This window comes from Martes martes (assembly GCF_963455335.1).
Source record: "Martes martes genome assembly, chromosome: 5".
Taxonomy (NCBI): domain Eukaryota; kingdom Metazoa; phylum Chordata; class Mammalia; order Carnivora; family Mustelidae; genus Martes; species Martes martes.
The window spans coordinates 36,656,956-36,683,970 of record NC_137892.1 but is presented as its reverse complement, the minus strand read 5'-3'; the positions used below and the strand labels follow the sequence as shown (position 1 = coordinate 36,683,970).

The window sequence follows — 27,015 nt, the reverse complement described above, 5'->3', positions numbered from 1 at the left end:
TAAGGCTTTATTGGCCATTGCTATACAGGATCAGGACCAGCCATGTGGCAGTGGTAATGGCTAAGCCAGTCAGGGGAATGAGGGTAAGAATGGGAAGGGATGGCAGCAAGGCAGCTTCAAATGAAGCCTTAGATATTGCTTCTGGAACATAGGACATGGGCAGTTTACAGCCTGTCTTGTTGAAAGTTTATTCCATAAAAATAACTAACTTTTAATTTAAATAAAAATGAAATTGTTTTGTGACAAATTTCTCTGATAATATCCCCTTTTATTGTAATTCTCTGGTAAATTTTAAATATATGGATTTCTTTTATATTATGGTGAATAAGATTATAAATTCTAACACTAAAGGCTAATATTGTATGCATCTATAGATCTATAGATAGAATATCTATAGATAGAACATCTATAGAGAGAATAAACAAAGTATTGAAGGATATGTATTTGAGCTGAACTTCAACACTGGTGTTCCAAGAGATATTTTCTTTAAAAATTATGAAAAATTCAGATTCATCATGAAGCTTTTAATTGGTTGATTAAAAAGAAGAGTGTATGTAAGAAGTATTTACAATTGCTATGAATTTTACCAGGAAGAATTCCTATTTTCTCTAATTTATTATTCATTTATTTTTTTCTCAATGTTTATACAAGTTCTCTGATACGATCCCTATAAGTGAGAAGCCCCTGGCAGAACAGGACTGGTACCATGGAGCAATTCCCAGAATAGAAGCGCAAGATCTATTAAAACAACAAGGAGACTTCTTGGTGCGAGAGAGTCATGGGAAACCTGGTGAATATGTCCTTTCTGTATATTCTGATGGACAAAGGAGACACTTTATCATACAATTTGTTGATGTACGTTTTCAATTTAGTTTATATGTATATTTTTATGCAGTTCATTATGCTATAATTATAATAAAATGATGAATAGTTTATGATAAGTGCCCATAACATTTTATGCCTAGTACTTAATTTTACTTTTTTCTTAATTCCTTCAATACAGTGTGCAAAAATTCGCTAAAATGTTCATCTTATTAAGGACATATATATTTCAAGTTATTATAAATTACAAATAGTTGTTATAAATTTAAATTAAACTCAAATGCACAAACATTTAAAAAATACACATTTTTAAAGATTTTATTTATTTATTTAGAGAGCACAAGTGCTGGGGGCGAGGCAGAGGGAGAGGGAGAGAGAGAATCTCAAGCCGACTCCAAGAGAAGCGCAGAGTCCAATGCAGGGCTCGATCTCACAACCATGAGATCGTGACTGAGCCGAAATCAAGAGTCAGAAGCTTAACCGACAGCCACCCAAGTGCTACAGACATTTAAAATATTTTAAGCTAAACATTTAAAATATTTTAAGTTGAAAATGAACATTAAAGTTATTTTAAATTAAAAATTAAAAATATGATTATTGTAATTTTTACTTTTTTTCATGGATAAATTTAATAATAAATTTTATGCTCCTGAAACTAGGCCTTGAAATTGCTTTCAAAAATGTACCATGATAGGGGCGCCTGGGTGGCTCAGTCAGTTAAGCATCTGCCTTCGACTCAGGTCATGATCCCAGGGTTCTGGGACAGAGTCCTGCATCGGGCTCCCTGCTCAGTGGAGAGCCTGCTCCTCCCTCTTCCTCTACCCCTTCCCCAGTTTGTGCTCTCTCCTGCTCACTCTCTCTCTCAAATAAAATAAAATCTTTTAAAAAAAAATACCATGAGAGATTTTTTAAGATATTTGTAATTAAATAGGGATAATGAAATTCCCTAATAAATGGGACAATGATAGTTGAATTAGCTTTATTATTAATTTAGGTTTAAGGCTGCTTTTTAACCTTTATGAGTAAGCTGTTCCTTATTGGCATTAATAAACAATAAATAGAAATTGATGAAAAAATTTTAAAGTGATTTGTTCACATTGCTGCTTCTGATTATTTATTGAAGTTTATTAAGTACTGCTAAACTACTTCTTATGTTTGTCTTATTTTTGATTAAGCATTGAACAGATGAAAAGTAATCTCAAAGTTTTGTTTAACTTTACCCACTGAGAAATTTTTAATATTTTTGGCGTATGAAGCCCTCTGTCATTTTTCACTCCAGCATTTCAAATAGCATGCATTTTCAAGCTGGCTATCTAAGATTTCAGTTTATGTCCAGGAACTGGAATGCTACTAATTATCTTACAAACAGAGTGAACCATTATTGCTAGATAAAGGTCAAAGGGTTTTAGGTAGATATGTATCTACATATCTTTCTGTGTGTGTGTGTGTGTGTGTGTGTGTATATATATATATTTGATATATATATATATCAAAGTATGTATCTGTAGTTACATACTTTGTATGTAACTAATATATATATATTTTATATATATATATATATATATATATATATATATCAAGGTATGTATCTGTAGTTCTGAGGTTGAATTCACATACCATGAAAGTGACCATTTCAGTATACAGTGGTATTTCATATATTCACATCTAGAAATTATATTTAAATGAAAATAGATGCCATTCAAACGGGTTAAAAGGAATAAATCCATCAAGGTTTGTAATTTTCATAGCATTGTTAATTTTGTGTAGCATTCAGACCTCAACTTCAAAATCATATTTTCCTACAACCGTACATCCAACCTACTGTTTCTAGTAATGTGTCCTTCCTCATTTCCTTGGCAAACTCTTTTATAATTTGTATGTGCCTTTAAGTTATGGATGTAGATAAGCTTCCCTATTCCAACCTGTGACCATGCTGGCAATATTTATAAAACAGTATGCGAATTGTAGAAGTAAAAGTTATAGGTAAAGTATAAACTAAAATTTATGTGAATGTCTCCATCTATTTTCTAAGCTCTAAAAGTTACTATTTTATATTATTTTTTAAATTTATTTATTTATTTTAATTTATTATTATATTATATATTACATATTATATATAATATTTATATAATATATTATATATTATATATATTATATATTATTAATTTATTATTATATTATATTATTATTATTATTAATTATTTTAATTAATCTATTTATTTGACAGACAGAGATCATAAGTTAGGCAGAGAGGCAGGCAGAGAGAGAGAGGAGGTAGCAGGCTCCCTGCTGAGCAGAGAGCCCGATGCGGGGCTTGATCCCAGGACCCTGAGATCATGACCTGAGCCGAGGGCAGAGGCTTTAACCCACTGAGCCACCCAGGCACCCTAAAAGTTACTATTTTAAAAATATGTTACACATTAAATAAGACTGAAATATTTCCCTTGTTACCACTTATAGTTTAAAATGTAACTGTAAGGTAAAAATAAATAAATAAATAAATAAAATGTAACCGTAGGAATTTAAATTACTATTCTTAGAAACCAAAAGGAAGGGGTCTACTTGCAAATTAACACTTGTCTTTAATATTTTCATTTTGTAAGTGACTAAAATGAATAGTATGATATATTCTGAAAATAAGAAATTGTTGCCCATTCACATTTGAAGATTTTATTTAGCTTCTTTCTGTCATTGAAATTTTGCAGAGACCTCTATTAAGGATGAGAGTTCTTGTATATCTGTGAAGGCCTCAGATTTTCCACTGCCTAATTTTATTTAGTTAATTCTTATTATATAATGTTGTGCTCTTCAGTCAGCTGAAAATAGGAGTTTTGAGATGATCTAGACTTTTTGGAGAGTTTTTAATTCTTTTTCATTTTGTCTGGGTAAATCTTCCATGAGTTTAAATTATCCCATTTCCTTCCTCATGTATGTGTTGCCTGGAAGAGCCCAATAAATCGGGAAATTCATCATCAGATATTTAATAATTGCCTATCATAGTCCATCAAGGAGTTTATAATCTAGTAGTAGATTATAAAGGCTGTACATAAATGATGGGATGGGTGTCCTAAGAGAGGAAGACATAAAGATGAGATTTTAGAAAATGAGAAAAATACCAAATAACATGAAAAAAGCATTGAACTTATTATCATAAGACTTGGGATTCCACCCCAGTTCTGTTCTCTAGAAGGTCCATGGTTTGGAAAGTAATGGGGTTAACAGCCTATATTATGATTACGGGAATCAAATCACTAAATATGTATTTTGTAAGGTATAAGGTGCTATGCAGATATTAGGCATTTTTACCATTGTTTGATGACTTTTTTGGAGAAAAAATACAAATGTATTTTCTAAAAAATATTTGTGTAATTGGAAAAGTTACTTTAAAAATGTCTTTTTGGTTTCCATGTGATTTATTTGTGAAATTTAAATAATAATGAAAGTGTTATTTTAGAATTTATATTTTTAAGTTTGAGGTATTCATCAATCACAGATAATGGGATTTTTAGCAACATTGTCTTTGTCACCTGCAGTGTAGGATGGCAATTATTTTGAAGCTGGATTTTTTTAATGTATTGCACAGTTACTTTTTAACATGTGGTGAAACTCTGCATGCTGTGAGCATTATGTGAACATTATGAATGATCAAGATGGACACAGATATTGCAATTTTTACATTTCACTATTCTAGCAAAGAATATCTATCTTTTGTCTTAGCTCTTCAAGCAAGAAGGGTTGTACTTTTTAATCGGACACTAAATATATTAATTTCATAAAGCCAGATAATGTTAAGCATATCTAGGAGTATCTGAGTCTCAGTGTAATTCTAGTGTTAGTCACGGACCTATTCCATAGTTAACAGCCTGGTTAGGGTATTTGATATAACAGTTTGTACCTAAACATATTTAGGATTTGTTCCTAAAACTGTTTATTTTGTGTCATAAATGTTGATAGATTTTCATAGAGATTCAAATAGCGTTGTTCTATTTGATAAGTAAATATAGATGCAAATACTTATTTTTGTGTATGATAAAACAAAAATACATATAGTAAAACAAAAGTGCTCCAGAAAGATCTTATTATTAATGGGAAAGTACCCAGTTATATTTCTCTAATTTATTTATATGACAGGCATTTGCTAAAAAACCATTTTTTGCAAAGAACCATGTTATTCAGTGTAAGGAGATAAAACTGAAAAATGTATGGCCTACTTCTCAGTGAACTTAAAACCTAGTAGGCAAGACATTGATGGAATTCATTAAAAGGGAAATATTAAAGATGCAGAATTGGGGATGATGGAACCAAAAAATTTGAAATAACATATGGTGATGAATTAAAAATAATAATATAATATAAATATTTTAATATATAACAAAAATCCTCTGGGTAATGGCATATCATCTTTTATTTCTTTAACCATTTATAAAGGAAATACTAATTGAGTGAGTAATGTGTAAGGCCCAGGGATATGAGTCAATAAAACAAAAATAATTCCAAAGTGGATATTGTAATTATTGTGTAAAAATGGGTAGCTTAATGTATTAAATCCCTGATTCATTCACCAAGTATTTATTGGATGTCTGTTATGTGCTAAGTTCCACTTCGAGCTGGTAGATTTAGTCTCTGCATATACCAGACTGGTTTACTTTGTTCTGTTGTTGTCTCAATCTTTAGGCTCTTTGAACTACATGTATTTTTAAATTCATGCCATGAGCCTTAAAGAAGACTTCTCACTTAAGTGAAAGTGAGTAAACCCTAAACACACTTGTTTGAGTGACAGTTGTTTATAAGTTTTTGCCTTACTGTTGTATATTTAGAGTTATTTTAATCACTCTACTCCTATCCTTCAAGGATCCAAGAGAAACCAATAAATAACTTGAAGTCAAAATAAACTGTCATAAGATATCATTTTTTGTGTCCCTGACACATGATTAAAGACTTAGGAGACTTTCTTCTTAACAATTAAACAAAGCCTTTCCAAAACCTCATTAATATTAACTTCCAGGAAATACTGATTGAGTGAGTACTTTTCAGGCAGGGATATAATTGTGGAGCTTATAGTCTAGGAGAGAGGCTCACAGTCCCTCATAAATCACACATGTTATATATAAGTATAAACCGTAAAGTAATAATTATAAAGCTGTAGATACACATTGCTATAAAAGCTTTTAACTGGAAACTTGAGGAAGTTAAGTTTGAGACAACATCTGAAGAATGAATAAAAGTAACTAGGAAAAGACATACAGAAACCTTATTAATGCTATTTTCCCAAACTCTCCAGCAATCCATCCTGTGTACCGGTTTAGTGAGTTACTTATAAGTATTCCATGTTCCGATTTTATTTGAGAAAGCTAGCGCTTATGTTTTGTATTTTCATTTTTAGGTATTTTACCAAAAAAAGGAATGTTTTATTTAGCCTTTTGTTTTTTATTTAGCTTATTCATCTCAGCTGCCTCTTTCAGAAATCATCTTGCTTGCTTGCTTGCTTGCTTGCTTTTCCTTAAGCCTGCTTGTTTTCAGTTCTTTTTCAGGGGATCTATTCAGGCATATTATTTCAGATTATACATTCATTGAATCCCCTCCTCATTTTTATGTGTGTGTTCTGTCCCATCTGACTTCTTAGTATAACAGTACTCTGCAAGTATGTATAGCAGCAAAATCAGATTCTGTTTTTTATGCTTTTCATCCATATGCATGATTAATTCTTGAGTAGCGCTGTGATAACTCAGAAACAAATTCTAGATGGAGCAAATGTTTTCATAACACCACCTTCTGGGTTCAGTATATATTCTTTGAGGCCTTTTTGATACATTCTAATTATATGTATCTATATAATTCATATTATACAAAATTTGTATTATATCATATTTTTATTCATACTTTTTATTTTTAATGATATATTACATGATACTTAGTCATGTAATACAAATGACAATCAACAAAATGATCTTTGTAGAAATTTGCAAAAATTTATTCTGTATTACTATTTTTTGTTGCTTCTGTTGGAATTCACTTAAGAGGTCATATTAGTAGCAACCTTAGTCCAAAGAAAAGTGTCTGATTTAAAGATTAGTCTGGATTCTCTCTATTGTATTATTGTCGAAACTGTAGAAAACTTAAAAAAGAATCCATTTGTATGTGAACCAAACCTCATGTCATCTGAGCTACAAGAAATTTATACAGATTTGTAACAAGGTCAAATTATAATATTTGGGATTTTGAGAGTATCAAGAAACAAGTCCTCAACAGTTTTTGTGAATGTGCTGCTCTTGACCTTATCTCAAGGCTTAGCTGAACTCTGTAAGCATGTGTCATCTTAACGTGTTTTTAGATTCATTACTTTATCTTCATCATTAAGAAAGTGAGTTAACTGGTTTTGCACAGTTAGGACTCCAGAACTTCACTGATGTCGAACTGATTGCTTTAAAAGGATAACTGCTAGAAATCAGTTTCTTATTTCATCCTATGAAGTAAGTACTGCTGCTTGTATCACTCACTGTCTTCATCCATAATGATTACTATGTCAGTGGCAGAAAACTCTAACTTAAGTTAGATATGTTCTTAAATGAAAATTCCCATTATTCCATTCACTGTTTCTCTAGTTACAGAGGTATGTTAGAATTTTATGTAAGACATTGGTGGCTGATTTCAAATTTGATTCTGTGTAGATTTTATCATGTTACCTACTTTTTGTTAAACATTGTACTCCAATGTGTTGAGTTTGCATGAGTGTGTGTTTTCAGTATTCATTTCCAAATTATCTTGTCTCTTTAGCTTCCCACTCATTTTATATGTGTAATATTTCATTTATTCATACATGTTTATTTATCCAGGCAATACATGGCAGGCAGTGTTCTAGACTATGATGATACAGTGATGAACAAAACGAATGTAAAAATTTATCACCACATGAGCTTACATTCTAGAGGAGGAGATAGATAATAAATAAGAAAAATAAAATATACATGATATTAGATGGTGATAAGTTCTTAGGAGAAAAATTCAATAAGGAAAAGGAGATAAGAAAGTTAGTTGGGGTGAGGAAATAGGGAATTGAATATCGTATAGGGTGGCCAGAGAAGACCTCACTGAAAAGGTGACTTATGCTGAAAGACTGGAGCAAGTAAGGGAGCCATTATCCATATGGCCATCTGAGGAACTATTCAAGCAGCAAATGTAAACTCCCTAAGGAGTATATATGGTGTGCTTTACAAGAAGGAAATGAGCATGGCTGGTGGGAAGTATTGGGAGGGGGCGTATAATGGTAAGAGAGATGATAGAAAACCGATTTGTAGAGTCTTATAGACCATGGCAAAGACTTTGGCTTTTATTCTGAGGGAGATAAGAATATAGCAAAGTAATGGCAATGATCTGCAGTAACAGAAACTCCTGATACTATGTTGAGAGTGGACTGAAGGAATCAGACAAAGGGAGAAACAGGATATAGATTTTTAACTTTATGGAGGAATACATTGTCAGGAAATATTGACTAATAGAATTGTATATATTTAAAGTGTACAACCTGATGGTTTGATACACCTTGTAAAATGATTTCTAGGATCAAAATAATTTAACACCTCACAGTTAAAGTTAAATACTTTCTTTTGTGCCTGGTGAGAATGCTTAAGATTTACTCTTGGTGACTTCCAAGGATATAATGCTGTATATTTGGTTGAAATGTTACCATTGTTACTATTGTAGTTGTATGTTACACTTTTATAACCTTTTACATTTATTTATTTCTTAATCAATTTAATCTAAGAATGCCTTTCAGGATATCTGATTATTTACAGATAATTTCCTTAAGAAAATGTGATTTAGAATAGTCTTTGAAAATGTTTCTTTTCCTATATCTGGGTTTAGAATTATTTTTATAACCCAGGGATTATTGTTGCTTTGGTGATTTAATAATTGAGTGTGTACCATGTGCCATATACTGGGCACTGGGGTTTGCTTGTTGATACTTGGTCAAGCCTCATACTTACTCTTTGACAGGATCCAAATATTTGTTTCACCAGTGAATAAACTGAGACACTGAGAGAACTTGCCCAGCAGATTGCATGCCTAATAACAGATTAGCGTCTTCAGTATGAAATATTCTTAAGTATCATTGTTAATTTGTCATAGTAGGTCTGGCTGCAATATACTAAAATTCTTTAGGCAATTTATTAACAATTTGCCCGGAATTGACTCTTAAACAAACTGCATTGAGTTGAATTATATTCTGTTATTAATTTTATAGTAAGCTAACTCCTGTTTGACCCTCATTTGATAAAACAAATATCCACATAAAAGTGGTCTATAAGTTGAATTCTGGTAAATTGAATCTTATTTTATACTTGAAAAGGAGCTTTAATTTTTTTATCTTTTAACTATGAAAATAATCTTTCAGTAATATAAATAATATCCAAATTTAGGTAATTTTAAATGTTGTTATTTATTAACATAGAGTTTTCTTAGAGCACATTCATGTTGGTATCTGCACATGTATGGGCGAACACTTTGTGAACAATCCAATAGAAGTATTTATTACATTACATTGCATTCCAGTGCTTCCTGCATTGAAAAGTACAGCCAGTAAGATATTTTTTATTTGTTAAACTTATTGCTATCAGTTTATTCATGTGATAACTGACCTGCATGCCTATTTGAAATATGAAGACAGAGAAAAGGGGCTGTGGCAGAGTTTGAGAAAATGTTACTTATCTAATGTTATAAAACCACAAAGTGCAAGATTTGAGCATGCCGATAATTGCAGTTTTGTCACTGTGCATTTTATTTCTTTGTCAATAATGTGTAAAGGACTAGATGCTTTTGGTGAAAGAATAAAACATGAATAACCCCATAAGAGAAATACCAATTACTACTATACTGATAAGTAGGAAATAGTGATCATCTGAGGTGTTCTTCAAATATTTATTATTATATTGGATATAATATAATAGCCTCAAACTTTTGACATTATTTTTTAATCTTGGAAGTTTTATCCGATGGGACATATATATAAACATTATGTAAATGCATGTCTTGTTTATTAAGTCAAGTGTTTCTCATGCTTTATTTCCTGTGATAATCATTTAGCAAAATGCATTCAGGGTCATTTTCTTCCTTCCATTCTTTCTCTTTTTTGACAGTTTGAATTATGTTTAGTCATTATAAAAATTAGTTTCTTTATGGAAAGTTAAAATTTTTCAGCATGTCAAAGTTTTATTTTTCTATTTATTTTTATTTTTGCCATCTTATCCATTCAGTAGTATTATGTACATTGATACAATAGTTTTTCTTAGTAAAACTTATTGTTGAACGTAGTCTTGCTGAAGCAATATTTTTATATTTACTCTACTTTATTCTTCCTCCAGAATCTATATCGATTTGAAGGCACTGGTTTTTCAAACATTCCTCAGCTTATAGATCATCACTATACAACAAAACAGGTCATCACTAAGAAATCAGGTGTAGTTCTGCTGAATCCTATTCCTAAGGTAAGTGCATTTATGTACACACACACACACACACACACACGTATTCTTTTTTAAATGTGAGTTAACATTTACCACAACAAATAAAGTTCTTAGATTATTTATAAAAATTTGGAAATGAAAGGGCTTTGTGATGACCACTGGTACTAATGTTGAAACATAGCACTTCCTTGGTTTTATTAAGATGGATTGCCTTTTTATTCAGTGGTTGCTGGTTACAAATGGCCTATTCTTTTTTTTTTTTTTTTTTCATTCCTAGTTTTCCTTAAAAGACTTAAGACTTTGAAAAAAAAAAAAAGACTTAAGACTTTGTTTTACTTTATAAGGTTCAGATTTTGAGTTCAGTTTATACAAGACTTTAAGATGTAGATGTCAAAGACTATGTCCAGCAATTATGAGTAATTTAGAATTTTAACTTTGGATATTAACTTTACAACATATTGTAAGACATTAGACATTTTAAAAGCTACACTACTTTTCTCAAATACAGTAAATCATAAGTTTCTTATATAGAGCCAACAGGTAGCTACCTAGGTGAGAGATTGTTCTAGGTAATTTTTACCTCTGAAATCTAGCACAGAACACATTGCCTTCATTTAGGAGATTCATGAGGTAAAGAATGGGCATGAACATGGCTTGTGTTTTAAGATAAAGCCTGTGGGACCGGGCGTAAAGTAGAGCAATGGAGCTGGCTTGGCTTCTGGGTACTTTAGACTGAGGTGGTTAAGAGTCCTTGTCTTTGAGGCCATCTTCTATGAAGAACAGCATAGCCATGGGCAGCCAGAAAACCTTGTAGGTAAATGTCTGTCAATTCAATTTTTGTATATCTAGGGATGACTTTTAATAAGAAACAAGTGTTATTCCCAAGAATGCTAATGTGTAATCCAGATTCCGCTAAAGAAATTTAAAAAAAAAAATCAAAATAACTGTTAGACTGTACTTTGTTAGTCAGGACCACAATGTCTGTGTTTACTCACATTATATTATTCAGTCATTCCCAAGGGGCTGAGCCTTAACATGGCTTTCACAAAAGATTTTGACAAATCACAGAAGATTTTGCTAAACACCGATTCTGTGGCTAAGAAATTGGCCTCCTTGCCCAATTTTCTAGAATTATAAGATTGGCTTATTCTTCATTTATATTTTTCCATTTGCTATTTCCCCCATTTTAATTTCAGAAAATCCTATAAAAATTTTCCTTAGTTTGGAACAGGTTGTCACATTTTTCTCTAGAAAAACAGAGAAGTCTGTCAATGTTTCCTCTTCCATCAATGAATAACTGCTGTTGTTCTACGGAATTCTAGTTCTTTTCTTTGATTAAAGTGATCTACTCCTGCAGTTTCATTTACTATTTATATACCAGAGGCTTACAAATTTATATTTCTAGCTTACATTTATGTCCTTCCCCAAAGACATGAGATTTTTCTACTCTTTACATAAAACTGAGTTTATCACCTTTAACTCCAAAATTTGTTCTTCCTTTTTTAATAAATGGCACCAGTTTTCCCCACTATTCAAAAGTAGAGGTTCCTATGAAACCTTTTATAAGCCAAAATGACTTAAAGCAAAGAAGCAATTACCATTTCACAAAAGTGAAAATCCTCTTTGAATGTCTTTTGTTAGCTAAAACAGGTACTAAGACTTTTGTAAGAGCAGAGGAGCATAAAGCAAACTTTTGAATAATGGGGGGAACCTCTACCACCAAATACTTAGCTGCTCAAACCATAAATGTAGGGGTTGTCTTCAACCTCTCTACCACTGCCCTCCCTCTACCATTGTGACAGGAGTTTTGTATCCCTCCCTGTACATGTGAAAGTATGAACTTGAATTCCAGTGTAATTTCAGCATGAAATAAAGTTCAGTGCAGTGAAGATACTTTTTACCCATGTTAGGTCAACAAGATATGCAACTGGGTTTTCAGAGATATTGATATCCCATCTTACAGCCGACCAAATATTTGCATTTTCTACTTGCTGAGCCAGGTCTAAATTGAGAGACCAAAGTCATAAAAGAAGCACATAAAAATGCATATCTGGGCTTGAATAAGAATATATAATTTCAAATAAAGCTATATCCCTCTCTGTATAAAGTTTTCCATGAAATGAGTCTAGATAAATGGAATAGATTCTGTGGACTGTTAAATGGTCAATTATTCTCTTTCTCCCAAACCCCTAATGCTGGCTGTGGAGCTGATTATCTCATCATTTTATATAGCACTAGCCATGAAAATAACTGTAGACTGAAAGCTATCGAAGATTAAGGAGCTATGTATGATTGTTTTATGAGGTAGAAATCTGAAGTTTATCTAGCTGACTATTAACCTAATGTAAAGGACTGGTATTTGAAATAGGCAGATCATTATCTGTTTGTTGTAAATATTGTTATGCATGTTATTTAATGAATCACATTATGCTTTTCAAAGAAAATCACAAAGCAGAGGTTGTATAAGTTAGACAATTTTCAATTATGAGTGAAGAACAAATTGATATGGATTTTATTATGGTGGTATTATCTGTTATATATCTTCCTTTAAGAAATTATTTATACTCTTATAACAGGAATCTATTTCTTGATTTAATTTGTATAAGAAGTTAATGTCTTTGACCATATAATATGCTGTAAAACATCTCATTTCCATCTTGCCAGACTTCATTTTTAGCCTACATAAAGAATGCTATTTTGGTTTCAATATAATTTCTGTTTCTAGCAACTTACTGCTCACTTCCTATTTATTTCTTTCTTACCCATGAAAATACAAGTATATCATCATAATGCCTAACTGGAGGACACAGTAGCCAAAGGATTCTCTTTCCTATCTTCAGAAGTACAGAAAACTAGACAATCTAGAATTAGGATTTCTTTAACTTTCTCATGATGATAAAGCTAGTGGGTGCCCAAGCCATCCCTCCCTCACCCGCCACAGGCTGATTTTCCTGCGCTGCTTCCCAGAGCCTGTGAAAAGGTTTGGAAGATGCAGGGCATTGTTGTCAACAAGGATTATTGACCACCCAGCACCATCCTTATGTTAGCAAGCACACTGCATATGCACAGAGCCTCTTCTTTGCTGAGTCAGTTTCTGTGCCAATGTCACTTCATCACAGAGGCCTTTTCTGACTACCTTGCGTAAAATAACCTCTTACCCCCATGTATTCCCCCTTCTCCTCTTACTGTCTCTTTGCTACAGTTGTGTTTACTTGAAATTATCTCATACGATATATTTTTACTTATCTGTCTTCCTCAAGTGGAATGTAAATTCCATAAGGGCCAGAATTACAAGTTTAGTTTAACAATTAGTGGAGCTGTAGTGCCAGTGCCTAGAACAGTGCTCGCCCATAGTAGGCATTCAGGAAATGTTTGAAACTTTGAATTCATTGAGTGATTGCTAGAAACCAGCTACTTGCTAAGTTTTTATATGCATTATTTCATTTAACCCTTACATATTATTATGGAGTATTATAATTACCCCATACAAGATTAGTGTTGTTTTTAACCTCATATTTGTTATGAATGAGGAGCTAAAGCTTAAAATCATAAATAACTTGCACAAGATAACACAACAGGTAAGACACAGAGCTGAGATGGGAGTCTCTGTTCTTATCTACTGTTTCTGTGCACTGTAGAGCCTAGACTTCAGAGACTAGAATAAACAAGGATGTCGGTTAAAGGAAAAGGAAATATCTTTGATTCCGTAAAATGTTAAATTGAAAAAGACTGTAACATATAAAAAAAAAGTACCATGAGTCTTTATGAAAGAAAATCAATAAACAGTAATATTAGGTGCCAGAACTAGGATTTGAGATAAAATATAGGGCTTGGTAAAATTTAGTTAAGAAAGACACCTAGTTCAATTTTAACTTTTAAATGGTGACTTGAAAGTTTATTTGCCTTGTTAAGTTTGATATTTCTTCAGATTTAGCTGTTTTTTAAAAAGAAATTTCTTTCAGAATGGTATTAAAGTTCATGAATAAATTCAGGTGAGTTAGGCAATGAGCCATTAAGTTGAACTTTAGACAAATGATTTGCCTGCCAGCTTAAGTCGTGCACTTATGGCTTTTCATCAGAATTTGGTGCGGGACACCACAACAGTAGAGGCAGATTTTTGCAGAGAGTAAGTCTTTCTGCAACAGACCGGTCTGAGGCAACTTTCGTGTTGGACACATGCCAACAAAGAACACTTCATACAAGAGAAAGTTGTACTCTTAACTAGGTCTTTTCTTCATGCTGTCAGTTTCAGATCACTTAAAGACTGTTTATTTTACATAACTAATTAAGTAACTTGGTTGCTTTGTCCAATATTACTGTTTAATGATTTTCCTCTTATGGAGGCTTGTAATACAGTTTTTGACATATTGAAGTCTTTTTCAACTTAACATTTTATGGGATTAAGAGACTTCTTTTTCCTTAGCTCTATACCCATGTTCCTTAATTATGTAATTAAATTATTAAAATAATTTAAAATTTTAATAAAGAGAAGACTGGAAAATATATGTAATTCAGCATTTATTCACTTAGGAAATACTTAACACAGTCTCTGCTGGGCAGTGATCTATATTATGTCGGAGTGCAATAAATGCTATGAAAATGAAGCCTGTCAAGAAGATAATGATCTGAGTGTATGGGATAAGGTCAAGGGTTAGGTAGTGTGTATATGTGCATATGTGTGTGTCTCTGTGTGTGTATGTGTGTGTATATAGGATCAGCTGCTTTTTTAAAACATGTGATCCAGGTAGGGCTCCTAATGAATTTTGAAGAGAAATGCGAACCAAACCAGGGACTTTTCTGTATGATTATATGCAGGAATAATAGTAAAAACCTTTAACAGCACAGCGTGATTACTGGCCTGTGGGAACAGATGTCAACTCTAGACCGCTTGAGCCATGCTGGCGTTTATTGACTGAATAGCTTCCTTGAGTGTCTGGGGAAAGAGTGTTCCTTGGTGTAACTGAGGAGCTGCAGAAGCTAGTGTGGCAGGAACAGCGTGGTTGAATGGAAGAGTGATTGTAGGTGAACACGGATTTAGATTAATTTAATAACAAATGTGCGTTATCTTAAAAGGTCAGTTGTTTATACTTTAAGAAATTCACTTCATTCGAGTAGAAGCTCAGTATAAAATTTTACAAGTTTTCATAGTGAGTCTCTTTAAAACAAAAGATTAATGTTCAGTAGTGCTAGTCAATTTAATTTCTAGGAACATTTTTGCAGTAATATGGCCATCTAGATAAATTAGAGTAAAACCCATGTTTTTGATTTCTAAGAACTTTTCTCTCCAGCCCATTGCTGTTTTTTAAATTTCTGTTTTGCTTGGTTTGGGTTTTTTGTTTTTTTTTTCTCCCATGCCACCAGGAGTTCACTCAGTTCTGATACTACCTGGAGATGACTCAGATCCCATAGGTTCAGGGCTCAATTCTACAAGACTGTCCCCCAAACTGCCCAACTTCAGATGCCAGTCTTAAATCCAGGTTGTCACCTGTGCTTTTGACCTACTGATGATAGATGTGAAGTCCCAACAACCCCCTCTTTAGGTTCAATTAATTTGCTAGAGTCCCTCACAGAACTCAGAAAAACATTCTCTTAGTAGATGACCAGATTAATATGAAAGGACATAACTCAGGAACAGCCAGATGTCAGAGATGCGTAAGACAAGGTATGAGGGAAAGGGAACGGTACTTTCTTGATTTCTAAGGGTACAACTGAAGAAGTTTCAGAATATAAGTGAAGTTCAGTGAGGTGGAGTCCAGAGCCAATGACCAAGAAAATTCTTGAGATGTCTTTGGTGCAAAACGGTGGTTTATTAAAGCACCGGAACAGGAACCGTGGGCAGAAAGAGCTGCTGCCTGTAATCCCAAGGAGGGGCTGATTAGATACTCAGGAGTTGGGGAGGTGAGGACAATGGGGGTGTTCAGAAGGGCTGTCGTATGGTAAAAACTGTCAAGATACTGGAGGCCTGGTTATTGTTGAGCCAAGGCAGTTTTTCCCTCTAATGAGGCACTAACATGAAGACAGCTGGGAGTTTCCTGGTGGAATGTCACATTCCTACTATCACACATCCTTGTCAATGAACTTTAGGGTTAGAACAAATTCAACTTGATTTACATTTCCTTCCACCTCAGCCTCCCTCAGTTTTATGGAGGGGAAGGCAATGTTAGGGCTTCAGGAACTGAGTTATGGGTTTCTGGAAGTTACGCTATTGTAAATCAGTAGGACATTTGTAAACTGAGGGAGACTCTTGTCTTGCATGACTGTGATCCCTATTAGTTTACCATTTGTTCTTCCTGTAGGGCAGCCAGGAGTTACTGAGGAATGTCACACATCTCACATGGGGGGCGGGGGATGCAAGGTGTAGGGTGCCAGCTTCTGCTTTGTCCTTAGCTAGCCTTTTGCTCCTTTATCACAACTGTTCCCAAATTTCCACACTATTACCAACTTGGAAGTTCTCCCTACCCTGTCTTTCTGGGTTTGTGTAGAGGCTTTATTACATAGGCACGATTAATTAAATCATTGAGCACTGGGACATGAACTCAATCTCCAGCCTCTCTTCTCTTCCTGGAGGTCAAGGGGGTGGGACTGAAAACCCCAACTCTCAAATCACAAGGTTAGTTTTCTGGCAACTAGCCCTACCCTTAGATTACCTAGAGGCTAGCCAATTGTCATCTTTAACATAACAAAAGACACCTTTGTGGCCCTCAGCACTTAGAAACTTCCAAAGGTTTCTTTGTGCCAGAAATGGAGACAAAGACAAAATACAATTTCTTACTATAAATCATAATATCACACTCAGTAATATTATTTTAGGAGGTATCTAGCTAGCTGTGCTTTTGCAGTTAATCCTCTCATGCTGTTAATTTGTATGGGATTTTTAAGATTTGAAGATAAATAAGTGATTTTTTTTTTCTCTTGAAAATGAGATATAGCGTGTCAAATTAGATTTCCAGTTATGGAAACCACAGTTGGCGGGGGGCGGGGGGGAAGTTCTGGTATAGAATGCTTGCTGTTAAGATTCCTATTTTATTGCCTCTTTTAGATCAATTATTAGGTCTATTGAGAGTGGAAGAACACAAATAATTACAGAATGCCCTCCTCAGGATAAATTCATCAAGAATACATAAATCTCCATGTGGACTTCTGAATTGAGCATAAGGAATCCAATTTTAAATAGTAATATTTTACCACTCCCAACCATGTGATCTGGGGCAAGTCAACCGCCTATAGTAACCCTACATGGTTGTTGTAAACATCATGCAAGAAAATCTCTGTGGATATATGTTGGAAACCATAAAATACCATGTTCTTACTTCTTTAGAAACTTTTTAACATGACAAGTAAATCACAACAGAGGGCAAATTTGGAAGACTTTAAATTATGAAGGAAGAAAAAAAGACATTTATTGAGTCCATAGTCTGTTGACAACACTCTACTTTTATTATTTTATTAAATCTTTTCAACAATTGTGAATTGAGTATTATCATCCCCTTATTAGGTGAGGAAAGTCAGAGATTACAATTTACCCTAAATCATATTTCCTGTAAATTTTCGAGGTGTGTCCTGAAACTTACTCTGTTCTATTTATCATCTTTTTACTATAACCTCTCCAACATAAATTATAGTCTACTGTCTCAGTCATGTCAATAGTTTAACAAAAATTTTTTTTCTATAGTCCAATATTCTAGCACTGGGAAGTAACAGTGAACTTGACAGTCATCCTTTATGAAAATTAGTCCAGCAGGAACTATATAGCATGTTGTGCTAAGGGAAATACAGGATAATATTAAAATATTCAGCCTTCATTTAACATAGTCTGTGAAGTCAAATTAAACTTGGATTTTAGGCTTGATCCATTTAATAAAATAAAAGAACCCTGCAGTAGCACATGTAACATGTAGACTGACTTTCAGTTTCTTATTTCAAACTTTACCAGCAGTTATTTTGAGGAAGAGCAATGATAAGACTTAAGATTAATAGGCCCTGGAGACCACTAATGTTCTTTAAATGACCTCTCAAGAGTATTTTATACATAAGCCTACCTCATACTTTCTTAAATATTACAATTTTTTTTCAGTCTAAGGAGCTAGGCTTTTCAGTAATCATTCCATATATTTCTTATTTACCTTGTAAATATTTTAGGGATGATGGGAATAGGTAGATGAGTCCCAAGAGGTTAAAAGATTAACTCATTGGAATTTTTTAAATGCAGGTAGAAGAGCAGGATTTGGTATTTATAGCACAACATTGCCCAAAGTGTGTCATGTCATCACTTTAAAGTACTCATGAGACCTTTCTATGTGCATGACTCAAAGAAGCATGTAGAAACATATAAGAAAATGTATAAGAGGATTTCTGGTACGAACATGGTTGCATGACTTAGCGTTTTTACTGTTGCCTGCTGGAAACCATAGCAAAAAGAACATCAAAAGTAAAATGTCGACGCGCCCGGGTGGCTCAGTGGGTTAAGCCGCTACCTTCGGCTCGGGTCGTGATTTCAGGGTCATGGGATCGAGTCCCACATCGGGCTCTCTGCTCAGCAGGGAGTCTGCTTCCTCCTCTCTCTCTGCCTGCATCTCTGCCTACTTGTGATCTCTGTCAAATAAATAAATAAAATCTTAAAAAAAAAAAAAGTAAAATGTCCATTAACTGTATTTTCCATGAAACTAAGAACCATATATAATTCACCAACTTCAAAATACATATCATGGTAGCCAACCTTAGACTGGGCAGAAGTTTTATAGCACAAAATTAAGACATGATCAGATGGCCCAGCTGACATAGATCTTACCAAGCTCCAGCAAAAATACATTTTGAAAGAGGAATTTACCCCAGAGTTCTCAGGCTATATTCATTGCTTGCATCAATGAATGTGGAAAATGGGTGTGGAAAATAAAATTTTACATATAACTTAAGTGATGCAGCCAAAGCTGCACTCGGAAGAAATTTTAGAGCCTTAAATACTTGCATCATAAGACAAAAAATGAAATAATTGAGTGAAGCATGTAACTCCAAAAATTAGGAAAACAAATCCACAATAAATAAAAAACAAAACAAATCCACAATAAATAAAAGAAAGCAGAAAGAAGGAATTATTAAAATAAAAGCATAAAGAGATGAATGAGAAGAAGAGAAAACAATATTCATATATATATAATAATTGCTTTTAAAAGATCAATACGTAATTAAAAACACTTGTCAATTTAACCAGGAAAAACCTATATACCATAGAAGTACCAATCTCTTTAATATACAAAGAGCTTCTAAAACTTGTTTAAAGAGAGAGAGAGACAACCAAATAGAAAAATTGGCAACGGGTATGAGGTGATAGTTCAAAAAACAAATATACAAATGGCTTTTAAAGATATGGCAGATAATTGCTTCACTTGGTGGAATAAATGGAGATTAAAACTGTAATGAGATATCATTTTTTCACCTATTACATTGGCGTGAATTCACAGTTTAGTAATTCACTTTCTTGGCAAAGATGTGCAGAAAAGGCTCTTAGATACTTTGCTAATGAGAGCATAAATTAGAAGAATCTCTGTAGACGGCAAATTGGCAAAAATCCTTCAGAATTATAAAATGTATATGCCTTTGACTTAGCATTAACAATTCTATAATCTATTCTTTAATTGTATTTGTGTACATATGAACAGATATCAATACAAGATTCGTCACTGCAGTGTTGTTTGTCACATGAGAAATAATTGAAATGTTCATCAGTAGGTGTCTGGTTAAATGAACTACGGTATCTTATCCAATGGAGTATTATAAATGAGGAAGCTTTCTGTGTACTCACTAGAGACAGCTCCAAGGTGCACTGTTAATAAAAGAAACTAAACTATAAGGCAGAGTTTATGTTGTGTTGTCTTTTGTATAAAAAGTGCAAGGAGTATAAGATTATGTATCTGAATTTGCTTTTTTAATGATAAGGAAGCTTTTAAATTATACTCAGGATGCTAATACTAATGATGATGATGTCTAACAGAGGATACATGTTTTGGTAGGTTTGAAATCAGCAGCAGTGGTTTAAGGGAAACGTTTTACCATTTACATTTATTTTATTTTCCTGTTTATATTTTATTTTTTGAAAACATTGTGAATCTTTTATCCATTTAAAACTTAAATTAAAAAAAATATTTGAAACTGTGGTACCTGCTCTCAAACAGTTATAATTTTTCAGAGAGGTGCTTTATTGAAAAGTTATTGTTACAAGGATAAAACAGTCATGTTATATGTTGTTAAAGTAGAAACAACTTATGAAATAGTGTAATGGTATTATCCCATTTTTAAATAATGAAATAGACATACACATAGAAAAATGTATGTGTATACATACACAAAAAAGTTGAATGACGGTACTCCAGAATATTATGATTATCTCCAGTTAGAGGAGTTATGGGTAATTTTTTTTGGCTTAAGTTTGGTTTTTAGATTTTTTTCATTGAACATGTTATTAATTTGGTAACATTAAAATTTTTCTGAAATAATATTATATAATAATGTTTAATAGAACACTGAAGCAGTGTTTTTTTTTTTTAAGATTTTTATTTATTTATTTGACAGACAGAGATCACAAGTAGGCAGAGAGACAGGCAGAGAGAAGAGGAAGCAGGCTCCCTGCTGAGCAGAGAGCCCGATGTGGGGCTCGATCCCAGGACTCTGGGATCATGACCCCAGCCGAAGGCAGAGGCTTTAACCCACTGAGCCACCCAGGTGCCCCTAAAGCGGTGTTTTTAAAACTTTTTTTTTTCCCCACAGTGCATAGAAAGAAATTGTATTTTATACTGAGACCCAGGACACACAGAATTTTAAGTGCAGATATGTATGTGTGTCTATGCTTGAAACAAATTTTATAAAACAACTTTTTTATGTTTCTTATATGTTATGCTTTCTATTATCTTTTTAAAAAGTCTACATTCAAAAAAAGTTTATGAAACTCAATTTGAAAAATATTCATAAAAGGTTTTTTTAAAAACCAATAAAATAGATTTTTAAAGTACCAGTATGTACCAATATGTACCAGTTTGAAAGAAGAACTGGCCTGAAAATGGTTCACACAGGAAGATGGACTTTGAAGTAGGTCTTAAGGATAGGAGTAGCGAAATTTTTTTGTGGTTATGGTAAGGGAATAATCTAAGACAGGGGAAATAATGGCAAGGGAATAATCCAGAACATGGGACTTGTTTTAAGGAAGTCAAGATCAGTTTGATGGAAATAGATGATTTAGAAAGGTGAGTAATCGCAAAAGTTTTGGCTAAAGTCAGATTTTTTTAAGATTGTTGAGTACCAAGATTGGGATTTATCTATGGAAAATGTCATTCCACTGCAGATATGTAAGCAAGGGATAAATGTGAACTAAGCGTATCTAAAATATAGTTGATGATACCACATACTCCATTAAAATGTTGAAGGCTGTCTACATTTTTAATTGCTTGAAGAGGTTAAGGCATTTATTGGCACATTTAAAGAACAAATCAGTTTTCATTTTAACCATATTTCAGAAAGAATGTGTATAGCCATAAACAAATTATAGTACAGTGAAAAATATTAAAATAGAAATAGAAACAAATTATTAGTACCAGTGAAAAAATAAGTAATGGTGGACATTTAACAACAGTAAATAAAATACAAAATGCAGGCTCTTATAGACTGTTTATAATTTCTGTGTTGAGCTTGAAATTTAGGTGTAAATCATTATAGAAAAAGAGTTAACTTATTTCATGGTTAGTGAGGAGGAAGGATATTAATTTGCTTAAAGCAAAGTTTTACTACCAGTTTACTACCAGTAAATTCCAAAGGAAATTTCTGTCTTGGAATTTTAGTATATGTGCTGCCGAAGCGAGCACCTGTCTTGGAATTTTAGATATAACAATGTCTTTAACAATATTTCTGCAAAAGTTTAGGAAGAGATTTCATTGGTTGTTGCTTCTAGTATCCTTTAATAGCCAAAGGCATAATATAAAATATAACAATATAAAACATTCTGCATCAGCATTTTTTCTCTATTTTTAATTTTTGCTGAATAGAATAGTAAAACTCTCTAGGATCTAGATTTATGATTAAAATATTAATAAAATTAGCATCAAATATATTAAAAAGTTTAATCAAGTTCCATAATACCAAAAGATTACACCTATGGCATTTACAAATATCTCATCTTGGTTGTATACCTGAACAATTTAACATATAGCTAAGTTTGTGGAGAATCCACCCAATGAGTAAAAAAAAAAAAAATCTTACCACGGAATGGGGTATTTCATTCACACTTTACCTGTACAAAAAAAGTCCACAACATGTTGCCAGTAATTTATTTTATTTTGGAAATTATCAATGCTAAATAATTTGATGGAGAATCACCATCTCTTTTAATGTCTTACTTTTCAAATCTTGAACTTAGATAGCAAGAACCTATTTGATGTTCTAAATGGACTAAGGTAGTGAAAGCAAGAAGTCTCTACCAAGGAAGAGACAAAGGGACTCTGACAGAGAGTATTCATTATGTTAGTACTTCTGTAATTGAAGCGGGAAAGAAGGGGTCAGTAGAATGGAAGGGGCAAGGAATGGTAAGATAAGGAGGAGGTGAGGTGAGTTGGTAAGAGGTAGAAAGACACCAGGAGAGGAGGGTGCTGTCTGCCTCCAGGCTGGCTGGTCTCTTCACCCCTCTTCTTCACAATTACTTTCCTCTCCTCTTGCCCCATAGCCTGTGGCCTGCAACAACTTCTGAAGTAGAAAACCTTTGATAATGATAGGCGATTTCCCTTTTAATTATTTGTCAACTTTATAAGGCGCAGATATTCATAAAGTAACCCATGAAAGTGTCCTCTTCCCCTACACTCACAGTGAACTTTGCAATAGTTACAGTACTTACTTTATGCAGTCAGTTATTGTTAGTTTTGTCTGAGATCCCCGTTAGCTAATAAGCCCCTTAAGAGCAGTAAGGCAATCTTTATTCATTTTTATGCATCTCAGTGTCTGATGCATAATTCAATAAATATTTGATGTTATTTTTGAGAAAATCTGGACATTTAATAAATGTTTGATGTAATATGTGAAAAGATATTATATCCAAGACTTTATATTCTATTTTAGAACAATATAGAAATTTTAACTTTTACTGTTTCCAAAGTGAAGCATGGTTGAGGCTTATGAATGAGATCCCTTTGGAAATAAGATATGTTATGTTTCATTTCCATTTGTACAATAGTTAATTTTCCACATTTTCATTTTCTTCTTCTGTGATTTTGTTCTAGAAGTTACTTTTTCATGGGATTATCATGCTCTTAGCAAACTTTGTCACTATTTTTAAGTACAGATGGAAGATATTTCTGGTGCACTTTTACTCGGCTTGTCTGTGTTTTATACTATTGTGAAGTATATTTGATTGGTTCCGTAAAATTCATTTGACACCTTGATGAGACTTATCTCTGATGCTACTTTAAAGTGGTGAAGCAATCTTACATAATATTTAGTATTCCTTATTTGCAAATTACTGTCTTGTATTAACCTATTTCAAAAGTGAAAATGAAATACAAGAACAGGCATTGCTTGTTTTCACTTTTTAAAAGAGCCATTTATTTTTCTTTACTGTGTTAACTAAATTAGTGTTCACCTTTTGCTACATTGTCCTTGAAGGGAACAATTTAATTGTGCCACAAAAGACTTGTCCCACATCCTACTTTACTTTACATAGACTAAATATGGATGCTAAGAATTTTAATGACTTTGAGATAATAGGATTTAAATTAGAAAGACCAAGGACATTAAAAAGATATCTGCAAGTGATTTTTTAAAATGGAATATCTCATCCATCTATAAGCCTTAGAGAAAATGAAACTTTAAGTTTTTCCTTCTGTTATTTATGTAACAACTGCTATATATTAAAACTAGACCAAAAAATGAGGTCTTATAACAGAAATACCTATAGAGAGAAATTATCTTGTGGGACATCCTGAAACCTTGATTGGTGACTATTTAATGAGAAATAGAAGCAAGATCAGCAAAGTTCATTTATTATTTCTTGTGTGTCTCATAGTAATAAAGAACCTTCATGTTCAAATCATGGCCCTCATTGTTCTGTGGTTTACCATTACAGATATTTCCTAATGGTGGACTCAAGGGTTAAATGATTTAGCAATACTTTCTGGCAATGCTCTGTTCTCTTTGGAATAATAAATCTGTATCCATTTTTGGTCCTGGAATCATTTCAGCTGGAGACCATAATAATCTTTTTTTTTCCCCCTTTGGTGCAAAAGGGTGATTTTATTAAAGCACAGGGACAGGACCTACGGACAGAAGGAGCTGCTTGCTCTGGGATTATGGGGGAATGGCTGACTAGATACTTGGGAGTTGGGGGAGGTAAGGAAAAAGGGAGGTGTCCAAAAGGACTTTCATATACTAAAGAAGACTCTTGGGATACTGGTGGCCTTACTATTGTCAGACTAAGTCTGTTTTTCCCTCTAGCAAAGCATTAACATTAAGATATAAGGTATATACTCTGCCTATCTCAAGTATTTGTCAATGGACTGCAGTTTAGAAGGAAACTTAATTTTATTTACATTACCTTCTGCCTTTTCTTTTAGGGCAGCCAGGAGTGCCTGAGGACTGTCGCCCATTCACACATATTCCATGGGGGGTGGGGGGGGTGGCGAAGAGCGGGGGTGTTGTGTGGTGTCAGCTTGTTCTTTGTCCTTGCTTTCCTTCTGCTGCCTCATCATTTCCCCCTTGAACAGTTTTGACCCCGAATCTTTAAGGTTGTTGAAGGTAGAAGGTCTTACCTTCTGTAACTTCTTCCTCCAGAATAAGGATATAGAGATGTCTCTCCCTATGGGTCAATATTGGTCAGTAGGGGAATTTATATGTATAGGAGTTACCAAAGACAGAGGCAGCCAATCCAAGGTAGACAACATATATGAGCCTCCTTGAGTAGAAAGGATCATCTGTCAGATGGAAGTTATAGCAGTGAAGGAGTCTTGGCAACAGGCAGGGTTAGTACCAACAAAATAAGGTAAATAAGGTAAATGTTATTATGGAAAGAGAAGCCTGAATAAAAGACCCTAGATAGTTGACCATAATTTTCATCCAGTCCAACAAGAGTTTTAACCAATCACTAAAGGTAAGAGAGATTGTTTAAAGCACCAATTTGAGTAACTGTATCTTTTAAGAGTCTTGTTGCATTTTGGTGATATCTGGAATATGTACATAACATTCTGTTTTTTTTTTAAATATTTTATTTATTTATTTGACAGAGAGAGAGAGATCACAAGTAGGCAGAGAGGCAGGCAGAGAGAGAGGGGGAAGCAGGCTCCCTGCTGAGCAAAGAGCCCGATATGGGGCTTGATCCCAGGACCCTGAGATCATGACCTGAGCTGAAGGCAGATGCTTAACCCACTGAGCCACCCAGGCGCCCCAACATTCTGTTTTTATGTTAACATTTGTTCCACATTGTGTAGCAGTTAAAACATCTAATGCCATTCTATTTTATAGAACCACTTTACGTATTTTGTTACTTCAGTATTTAATAGAGATATGCTATTTTAAGTGTCATTTAGGGCTTTGGCTGTGTACTTTTTTTTAAAGATTTTATTTATTTATTTGACACACAGAGAGAGATCACAAGTAGGCAGAGCAGCAGGCAGAGAGAGGGGGAAGCAGGCTCCCTGAGCAGAGAATCCGATGTGGGGCTCGATCCCAGGACCCCGAGATCAAGACTGGAGCTGAAGGCAGAGGCTTAACCCACTGAGCCACCCAGGTGCCCCTGACTGTGTACTTATAAAGAGCTTCCATGTGCTAAACAGCATCCTCCAGTCCCAAAGAGGGAACAAAAATGGGTGTTAGGTGGTCTACCAATTTAACACAAAACATGTCTATGTTGTTTTAAATTTGGAAGGTTGGGGGCACCTGGGTGGCTCAGTGGGTTAAGCCTCTGCCTTCACCTCAGGTCATGATCCCAGACTCCTGGGATCGAGCCCCGCATCGGGATCTCTGCTCAGCAGGGAGCCTGCTTACCCCTCGCTCTCTCTGTGTGCTGCCCTGCCTACTTGTGATCCCTCTCTCTGTGTCAAATAAATAAAATATTTTAAAAATAAATAAATAAATAAATAAATAAATAAATAAATAAATTTGGAAGGTTGGCTGGGTTAGTAATGATTTTAATAAGGTGTCCATCCATCCAGGCAAAACCCAGAGTACAGTGGCCTATCCAACCCCAGGGATGCTGTGGACACAAGCATCTAATTCTAGACCTCCTTGAACTGCAGTCAGAATATCAAGGGCTATTCAGTTTTGGAGGGCTACCTTTTAAATTTGTGGGTGACTGCATGTCAAGCTTAGTTAAAGGTGTTCACTGTATGCTTGGCTAAAGCATTTATGCACAGTTTTACATCAGTAGAGGTGGCTTCTAGGATAAATATGACTAAGGAATAAAGTAATCAAGAAGCCCTCTTTGTTTGAGGTCTAGCCTGAACAATATTCTAATTTCAAGGAATCACTGGGAACTGGGAGAAGACTTGTCTCAGGAGATAAGGCCATCCCCAATGCATCATCCAATCCAGTCTTAGGGAAAGTGGGGTTATCCGTTATCTCCACAGAATAACAAGCACTAAGATTGTCTATAGATGAGCTGTTGTGGCAGTTTCTCTGAAGTTTACTGCAAGTTCTCCAGCATCAGTTTTTAGGGGTAGGAAAAAAGACAGTTTTAGTTTTTAATGACTTTAAATCAAGAGAATGGAAG

General features: G+C 33.9%; 1 protein-coding gene across 1 annotated transcript in view; it reads left to right on the top strand.

Annotated features, from left to right (window-relative positions):
* FER (FER tyrosine kinase) overlaps window positions 1-27,015 on the top strand; it is a 462,185-nt gene that overhangs the window by 204,355 nt on the left and 230,815 nt on the right. The window contains exons 12-13 of the mRNA XM_080803660.1: window positions 652-855; window positions 10,182-10,304. Of these exons, the coding sequence (XP_080659786.1) occupies window positions 652-855; window positions 10,182-10,304 (327 nt within the window). The remainder of the gene's footprint in view (window positions 1-651; window positions 856-10,181; window positions 10,305-27,015) is intronic.